At 50.9% G+C, this 9,883-nt stretch overlaps 1 protein-coding gene across 1 annotated transcript in view; it reads left to right on the forward strand.

Annotated features, from left to right (window-relative positions):
- The first annotated feature begins 7,584 nt into the window (after positions 1-7,584).
- Positions 7,585-9,883, forward strand: part of SNTG2 (syntrophin gamma 2) — a 91,655-nt gene continuing 89,356 nt past the window's right edge. The window contains 1 exon segment of the mRNA XM_015588122.1: positions 7,585-7,617. Within this exon segment, the coding sequence (XP_015443608.1) occupies positions 7,585-7,617 (33 nt within the window).

Below are 9,883 nucleotides of genomic sequence, written 5' to 3' on the forward strand. Positions count from 1 at the left end.
TGCACCTGGGAGTTGGGGGGGAGGTCAGTGCACCTGGGAGCTGGGGGGGTGAGGGGTGGGGGAGGTCAGTGCACCTGAGAGCTGTGCAGGGGGCAGGTGGAAGGTGACCTAGGAAGGAGGCGGGGAGGTGGGGGTGCCAGGCTTTTTCATTGCTGCTCTGAACTCTAAGACGATGCCCCCCAGGTTAGGACTTACACCTCAGCTCAGGTGATCCTGCACACGTGATTCTAGTGGAAGGATGGAAGTGGGTTTATCAAATTGCATAATTGACCCAGCTGATGAATTATTGGCAGTAATTTCTGTTTTTTAAAAAATATATCACCTGCGAGGCCTAGAATCAACACTGCGTGTGAGCTGGTGTCCGTCTGTTTCAGGCCGGGGCTCCGGTGCTGGGCCGAGCTGGCCGTGTTTGCAGTCTGCTGGGAGATGCGACCAGCGCTTCTTTGGGTTAAGAGCCGGGGTTATATGACACAACCTGTGTGAGCTGCACTTGGAAGTGAGTTCTGTCAGCTTGGGAGGCCAAATACTGGAATAATCACAGAGCATGCTGAGAGCAAAACTAGCTGTTTTCATAAATAACAGTTATGTGTCTAATGTGCCATTGAACTCTGGTGGATGGGAGGGTTCAGATCCTGAGTTATTAAAAATGAACCTGTATCCTGTTCACATATTTGTCTTAAAAAAAAGAGAAAAACATTCACAGCATGTAATCACAGCTTAAATATTTGATGGAAAATGGTGCTATATATGGATGCACCACGAACCTTTCGTAACCATTAATTTCTACTTGCACGTTTGGGGTGCAGACAACCATGCAGAATTACTAATTTTCTTATTGGTAACTATCTATAATATCACATGCATAGTCATTTCATCATTTCGGTTAAAAAGAGCTTAGAGCTTCTAATTAGAAAAATGCTAAAAGAAAGTTGTTGAAACCCATTATATTTGTAACCTTAATTTTTTTTTTTTTTTCTGAAGTCAAAAATACAGCACATTCTTTACGACCGCTTGTTTGAATCTCGGGAATTCGGCCAGCTCTGAGTGTCTCCTGTTCGGTACCAGGGCTGCTTTGCGCGCCTTCCGTTCCCGTACTTTTCTGCACCTCATATACCGTGTCCCCGGCCGCCCCGGGCTCCTGTGGCAGGGCCGGCGGGTGGGGAACTGCGAGCACCGTGCGTGGGTGCGTCCCAGCCCCGCTGTGCGCCCCAGCCCCGCTGTCCAGTCGTCTCGGCAGCACATTTCCCGTTTTTAAGTGACAGCACTGCCTCGGTCGGTCTCAGGGGCTGGGACCGTGAAACAGCACGAGGCAGCGGTGTGTGGTTTCACGTGAGGAGCTCGCGGCGGAACGGAGTGTCAGGTCTCGCAGTGTGCGGTGAGTACTGAAGCCCCCTGCTCATCCGTTTGAGATGCGGAGTACTCAGGGGAGAGTTTGGGCGCAGCCTCCTCGGAAGGCTGTCCGCATGCTCGATGCGTTCGCTACGTGTTTCTCACCCTTGCCGACTCACCTTTGTTTCAGCTGTGGAATTTCTGGTGTCTATGACATCATAAGCAAGATTCACTTATTTTAAAATGAGGAATGACCTGATTTTATCAGGAGATATGTTTGCAAGGGGACATTTTAACAAGATCCAAGTTAGGAAAGTACGTTTGTTTATGGAAACTATCAGATGTTAAAATCATCTTGTTTCCCAAACCATGTATGTGCACAGCCACCTTTTATAGCTACGTCTCTGTATAAACACGTAAATGCAGACGTGGCCTTTAAAATCTCAGCCTGAATTTCCTGCCACTTCCCAAGCTGTCCCATGAGACTCACCTTGAGAGAGGCTGACGTGAGGGTGGCCTTGGAGAGTATTCCATCAAAGAAATGAGTTACAAATTAAAACATGAAGCTGCTCTCATCAGGATGGGGGGAGGAGATGCTGCGTTGAGTGAAGATGAATCAATTTGCACCCAGCTTGTCTGTGAAGTGGATGTATTGGCTACAGGACTCCTAGAGCCGTTTGGAGATTGGTTATGGTCAGGCACATGGAGATACCCACCTTCCAGGCTCCTGTCTGCACCCTCAGCTGCAGGCAGGTGGGTCCTGAGTGCTGGCGGAGGCGGAGGCGGAGGCGTGGGTGGCGGGTCTGGCCAGGGGAGCCTGGACACCCCTCGCGGTCCAGGCAGCTCCCCTTCCCAGTCTCCTTCCTCATCCTGTGCCCTTTGGGTTCTGAAGGTCCCCTTGTATCTTTGATCCCAGCAGCCTGAGAAACTCACTATTTAATTAGATTCTACAGGTAATTTTTTGAGATGAAACAATGAGAATTTTGAAAAAAACCCTTAGGAGGAAAAATGGATAAGAATTTCAAGGCGAAATGTATTTGCATTTTAAGCTGGTGCTTTTCATTATGACCCAGCTGCTTGCTGCATGTTGTATTTCGGACTCTAGTTTTGGATAGATCTTGGAGTATTTTCAGTGAACACTAGATGTCACTTTTCCCCAGTCCGTGCTAAGGTCCCTTAAGGCACAGGAGGCCTGCTTATCCCTTCTATTTCTGTCCTAAATACTGAGCCTCCCTGCCCTGCTGACCCTGCCCCTCCCCAGGCCGGCCCACCCCAGCCCCTGCCGCCCAGGACAGAGTCCGGTCTTCACCGCTTCAGGATTTCCTTCAATCCTGTTAAAAAGTGCTAGGAATTTCATGATGATGTGATTTTTCAATTAAAATTATTGGGTAAATAGTTTCTGTTTTCTAAGGAGTCTGCAGTTTTAGATCCTGTAAATATTCTTAACTGTTCGCCAGGATTTAATTAAGCAAAGATTAACATGAAAAATAAAAAGAATATGCTTCTTACCTTATGTGGAGAACACTCGTAGAGGATACTCTTGGAAACAGTCGGCAAACATGTTGTGTTTTAGCACCTGACGAATTCGGCTTCAGAGGCCCGACCCAGCCACGAGCTGGCTTCGGTGCCGCTGATCTGTCAGTGTCTGGAGCAGCCTTGTGCCTGCCCGAGACGTCCCCCGGCGTCGGAGTGCGTCCCTCGCCACGTCATCACTACGAGCAAATAAAGCTGACTGTACTCTTGACATTTCGACGACAATGCCGCTTAGTCATTTTTTATAGCACTAAGTTGTACTGTTATGTAACGGTCACATAAACACTATTGAAACTCGGGGTCACATACTATTGTGCTCATTAGCATTCATTTTACTGATTTATTTGTCACTCCTTTTTAGTTAGACCCCAGCTCCAGAAGGCAGATTTCCCTCTCATACCCAGGAAATAACTATTTATATTTTAAGCAAAATAGCTTAAACAACAAATTATATGTATGAATTAAATTCCATTTCTAGGACGAATGCTTTTAGCAGGCAGATATTTTATTGTCTATTTCGAGAATCGCTAGAATACGACTACATGAATGCTGTGTCACGGGACATTTCTGTCGATTGAGCTGGGGTTTAGGAAAATAACCTGTTTTTACAATGTGAGGTGGCTGTCAGTTACTCCTATCAAAAAACATAACGTTTTCCACTGAGATAAGAATTTTACATTTAGCGACGTTTTGGATGACAAAACCTTCAGAAACTAAATAGTGTTCCTCGCGCACTTTTTAAGGGGAAACCAGCTTCTCTGGCTAAAACAGAACCTGAAAGGTGGATGGGGAGCCCGGACCCGTCCCCCGGGCTGTTTCCCTCTGGCTTTGTGCCCGCGGCTCCCTCTCTGGCTGGTGGCCGCCCAGTCACCTGCGGCCTGCCTGCCTTCAGCCCCAGGCCCTGAGGCACCGAGGCGCTGGCGTCCGCAGAGCACCTGGTGCCTCCGCTCCGTCTGGCTTCACGTCTGGGCCAGCACAGCCTCTGCTCTCCTCCAGCCCCCTCCGGACCGCCGGGGGAGAGTCCTGGACGGTGCCCGTCAGAGGCAGAGCCCTCAGTCTCCTGCTGGACGACCTCTTCCTCTCTCGCTTCGTTTCCGGGTCGCCTCTGCCCCGTCCGTGGCTTAAATCGTCATCGTACGCAGTGACCCCGAGCCGGCCTCCAGCCACTCGCTCAGACCTCTGAGCGCAGGTGCGGCCCGGCCGCCGGGTCAACGTTGCCAGAACCGGTCTCGTCCTCTCAGTCCTGAAACCCGGTTTTCCTCCCGCGCTTGTGTCGGAGGCGACAATGACCCCCGCACAGCTCGCTCCGTTTTCCAAATCACGGCTGCTTTACACGCCCGGCGCACCGCACACCCTGCGCTGGCCCAGGGCCTTTGCACGTGCTGCTGCCGCTCCCCGCACGTGCCTCCCGGACCGCCGAGCCTGGCCCACCCCGGGTCCCTGCGGCGGCCCGGCCCCTCCCTGCCAGCCGCACACCTCTCCGCTGCCAGAACCCCAGCTTTGTCCGGGTGTCCGGCGGTTGAAACGGACTAGCCTAAGGCAGTGACTGTTGAGAGAGGGTGCGATGGCAGCTTCGCCAGTGACACTGCTTATGAGCAGGTGGGACGCGTCCCCTTCCTTCTGGGAGACGTGAAGTCGGGTGAGGCGGTTATATACCTACCCGGTACTTACACGCCAGGCTGAGTCGGTGAGCGTTTATCTGAATTAAACTTGTGTAATTCCGTGAATAAGAGGGAGAAAGTCCTGTTTCTGGCTTTTGTACTGAGACTTTATGTTACATTTATGATTAGCCATTTGGGGTTGGAATAAAATTATGCCTCTGTATTTTTATAATCGGTACATTTGGATATCGATGTTACGAGTCAGCATAACTGTTAATGGGAAAATACAGTTCACCCCCCACCGCCCCCCACCCTGCCGAACATCGTCGCTCATAGCGATTTCTCGCCGGGCGACTGCACTTCACGGGCGGCTCCATCTACAGAGCGGCTCCATCATTTGCCTTTTCGCGTTACAATCACCATGCGTTTTCATCATGTACTGAGAAATGCAAATGACTCCTCACGCCCTGAGGCTGGGGCATCGGCAGCCGGTGCGTGGACGGCGGGCCAGCCCAAGGGCGTGTTGTCTCGGTGAAGGGATCCCAGTCTGGTTTCCACCCTGAAATCATCGTGGTCCTCGTAACGAGGCAGAGAAGCACCAGCGTCTGCCCTTAGGTACCGGCAGCGCCAGAGGTGGCTGCCTCCCGACACGGGGGCCCGGGGAGAGGGGACGCGGTACCACGCGGGGCTTTCTCAGCCTCGAGGTTTTCTCGTGGAGAATGAGGACTTGTGATGATAAAATTTGGTGTCATCTGGGAATGTGCCTTGTGCTTACAAATGCACACGCACACAATGTACAGGGCGGTCTTCAAGCACCTGCTGGGTGCCACACGCTGTGCTGGGAACCAGAGAGACACACGCGCAGAGCGTGGCTCAGAAGCGCTGAGCAGGCCAGCCGGCCACGTGCGACGCCCAGGAGGCTGTCAGGGACGGCCTCCGGCACCGGGTGCTCACTGCTGGGTGCCGCTGGGGACGCGCTTATGAATGCGGCCACAGACTATCACGAGAGGTCAGGGTTTGCAAAGGGTGGCACACGTAACACGTGATCGCATGTCTTTACGGTGTCGTGAGGGACGGAGAAAGCCGATGTGACAGAATTGCGTGTATTAACCGATTCATCCTTACCAGTATCGACAGAGGGGGCTCGGGCCGTGGCACCCGAGGGGCTGGGGGACCGGGAGAAGCCCCCTGGGTCAGCGGCTGAGAGCAGGCGGGCGCGTGGCACAGGGCCGTGGCGGTGAGCACCGTGGCTCAGGGACGGGGACGGAGGCAGCCACGCCTGTGGGGATGCGGGAGTGTGCGTAGTGCGTGCGAGCGCACGTGCACACACACAAATACATGCTGTGTGCACACCCGGACAATACTGCGTGCACACAGTACACACACTACACTACACACATGCACACACCACACACATACTTCACACACAGCACATGGCACTACACACACTACATGCACACACCACACATGCACACACTATGTGCACACATGCACACACCACACATCACACATACTGCACACATGCACATACTACATGCACACACACGCATACTGCATGCACACATGCCATGCACACTCTACACACTCACTACACACACACGTACATGCACACACACAAGTGCGCACACACACACACACACACAGACCACAGCTTCGGGGTTCCGTCTCAGCTCTGGGAGCTGACTTCTCTTTCCTGCACGGCCAGGACGGGGGAAGGAGACCCGGATCTGGTCCCAGGCGCCCCACGTTTAGCCCAGGTCTGAGGGGACCAGGTCACTGGCTTCGGCCGGGGCAGCCTCCGCCCCAGGGCCGGTGTGTTTGCGGGTCAGACAAGTGTGGTGTCGCAGGCGAGGGCGAGATACCGCTCCAGGGAGGTCCCACGGGAGCCCTGTGTGACATTCGTGAGCTAGGAGGACCCGTGGGTATCTTGGCCGGCTTCGTGTTCCTTTCTAGTGGACCTAGCGCGCGAGAGAGTCTGCATCGTTTTAAACTTAAATAAAACTTTCCTGGTGACGAGTGAGCCTTGCCGCCTGCAGCGGAGATCGGCGGCCTGTGACGCCTCCCCTCCCCCGCCGCGTCATCGCCATGGCGCCTCCTGCCAGCCCTGCCCCTGCGTCCCCAGCAAGACGCGGCCCTGAGAACACAGGTCCCAGACTCCACGTGGTTCTGGGAGGTTCGACGGGTTTTATCTTGCCGGGACCATTTAAATACAGGATGCGTTGTGACATGTGGACTTTATGTGACATCATGTGCCGTTAATGGCCTGGCACATGCTTCTTTATTAGCTAGAAAAGACCAGCCAGCGCCACGTGACTATAAAAGGCTATGACAGTCACTGTTCTGCCCCAGGGTTTGGCTGTGTCACGACTACACGCAGGTTTCCTCTCAGAGTGTTTTAGGAAGCTGCTCACCAGGGTTAGGGGAGTTTTGCCCACAATCTTCCACTGTCCAATGTCTTCTGGGGTCAGCTGAATGCTGAGCCCCAAGAAGCTACACCCACATACCGATGACCCCTGGAGATTTATATGGCTAAGACGGGACTGAGTTCAGGGTCTTGAGGCCCGTACTTACTGAGCGAAGCCTCAGCGTCGGTGCCCGTGTTCTACGGGATGAGCAGAGGGAGTCTGGAGACAGCAGAGGATGGTCACGCGGCCACACGCCAGGGGGCATGTGAGCCACCGTGTCCCCTGGGGGGCCGTCCCGAGAGCCGTCAGAGGCACCGGGTCTCAGGCGTCTGGCCCCGGAACTGAGATGATACGTTTCTGTTCCCTAAGGCGCCACATCTGTGACATTTTATTTCAGCCGCCCTGGGAAGCCGATACCCTCTTAGTAAAGAATGCGGTTTTCACGGGAATGCCTCAGCCAAAATTAGAGAATTTGAACACAGACTCCCAAATTAGAAATATTTGCACGATTGCTGACATTTGCTGCGTGCTCTGAGCATCGCTCACTCCTAACACAGCCGGGCGTCAGCCACCCCGGAAGGGGGCGTGCTGAAGCCCCCTCCCAGGGAAGGAGATGAGGCCGAGGGCAGCCCCGCCGCCCCCCACGCCGTCTGAGGGGTCCCACACCCTCGGTGTCTGCTGCATCCGCCTCTCCATCCCGCGGGCCCCAGCGAGGAATGGCAGTGGATGCTGATGACGAGGACGAGGGGGTGAGTGCTGATACCCTCGCTCGCACACAGGCACACTGCTATAGCTTTCGGGGCGTAATCCAGCCCTTTTCTGTTTTCTGGTGTGTTTTATAATTTTCCTTTCTGGCGGACGCTCGTGCTGTGTGTGGTGGGTCTCTGTGCTGCCTCTCAGCCAGCAGGAGCGTTTACTACGTCACGGAGAGGTCTGCCACAGCGAGACCACTGACGTTCTCATCGTTATTTATCTAATCAATATGGACAACATGGTGGTTTTATATTTCTCCCTATTGCAAACAACTTTACATTTATTTGATAAATGTTTTTAAATATAATCTTTACTAGCCCGTTAAAATAAATTCAGGCATTATAGAGTCAAAATTTGTGAGTTTTCAACATTTATGGGTTTCTTACATTGTGTCAGGTGGGTCTGTGATGTGTGTACCAGTGTGCACACGTACTTAATTTTAGAAAAACGTGTTCTTCGAGTCTGAGGAATTGTATATCAGTGGTCAAAATCTTTGGTCATTTTTGATCAGATTATCTACCTTATCTTTATTGCCACTTTATCATCTTTATCCTGGTGCCTCAGATTTGATTATATATCCATAAAACTCAGAATCAACCCGGTGGTCATAATTTTCAAAAAAATGAAATATCCACAAATTTTATTTGTGGATATTTGTGCATTATTTATTTCCATCTTAATTTTTACACAAGATTGCTTCTTCTATAACTCCATTCTCACAGAGTGAATCTAGAAGTTTCTATTACCAGATTGGAAAAAAATAAAACAGATTGCTGTGGAAAAAATTCCAGTCGTGACATAGCTAATTCCGTAAACGAAACAAAGGTCTATTTCTCAAAGTGCCTTCTTGACAAAGCTTCCAGTGGAGGGAGCCGGAAGCCTCCCTGGCCACCGGCCTCCTGCGAGCTCATCTTTCTCGACGCTGCGGCCCGCCACCAGCCCTCCTCCTGCTTAGCTGTGATAACGTCCAAACAAGCCACTTGTGCCATTTTCTTGTTTTAACATTATTAGTTAAAATGTAAAGAAATTCAGTACAGTAAAGATGGATCTCAGCTATTACACAAGAGGATCTGTCTTCTAAAGATCTTGGTTATGAAATGTTTTAACAATATGATGGTTTTTACACCTGCATCTCAAGTTCACGTTCAACTTTGTAACAAGTTTGCGGAATGTTCAAGTTGGATGCCCAGGAGCCTGCTAAATTCAGTAACTAAAGTTTTTGTTATTAAGAAATGTTGGAAGCGTGTGTCTAATTTAATTTCGGAGTTAAATGTGACATCTCCATTGGAACATATGGCACATTTGAAAAATTTAGATACAAAGTTTATTTTTCATTCATTTGCTGCCTGCAGTTTGTTCTTCCCAAGTGAGCTGCAGGTGCAGCCTCTGGCTTCCTGCAGAATGACGTCTTTGCTGGACGTACACACCTCTGCGAGCGAATTCCCCAGTCGGTGCGGAGTACCTGTGAAGCTCACATAGACCCTTCCTTCCGAAAGTGACCGTGTCTCTCATACGGCGGTGAAGGTTTATCTTTAACGTTGCTTTTTGAAAGCGGTGATAAATCCCCACTTAAAATATGTAAAGAATTGTTTTGACAACTTGGGCAGCGGTCTCTGAGTGGCTGCCAGTTGCTTCTAGTAATGATAAATGGTAATTCATTTCATTCATTTTGATTGTCTTACTGCCTTTCACGGCTTTTAGAAGTATGTACAGTAAGTCTTTTTTCCCAAGATTTTTCTCACAATTAGATTGCATTTTCAAATACAGTTTAAGCAGGTAGATACCTATTTTAAATATCATCAAAGTGCTTTTTGTGTGTCAAATCCACGTTTTTCAAATGTCATGCTATTTGCTTAGGAGTCTTTTGATCTTTGCAGTTCATTATAGAGGTCTATTTTTGCAGAAATAGAAATCATTGACAGCATGGAATTCTACCTTTTTTCTCTTAAAAAAAACCCGCGTGGGTCATTATCGGCGACCTTGCTTGCTCCCGTTGCCGCCTGGGTATTTACTGAGAGGGCAGAATCAATCACCGTATCGATAGATCTGCTGCGTGGTCAGCGTCACTGATTAAAGTTCGACTTGAAACAAATTTTAAAACAAGTTTAAACACCTAATGTGACATTTCCCCTGGATTTCGGGGAAGCGTAAACCCAGCTTCCGACAGCACGGGGCGCGCGGTCTCTGAGAACCGGGCTGTGCTGGCGGTGTCCCCGCAGCGTGGCACGTGGGGACCTCTGCGTCAGTCCGCGGACGGGCGTC

The sequence above is a fragment of the Pteropus alecto genome, unplaced genomic scaffold (assembly GCF_000325575.1).
Source record: "Pteropus alecto unplaced genomic scaffold, ASM32557v1 scaffold61, whole genome shotgun sequence".
NCBI lineage: Eukaryota > Metazoa > Chordata > Mammalia > Chiroptera > Pteropodidae > Pteropus > Pteropus alecto.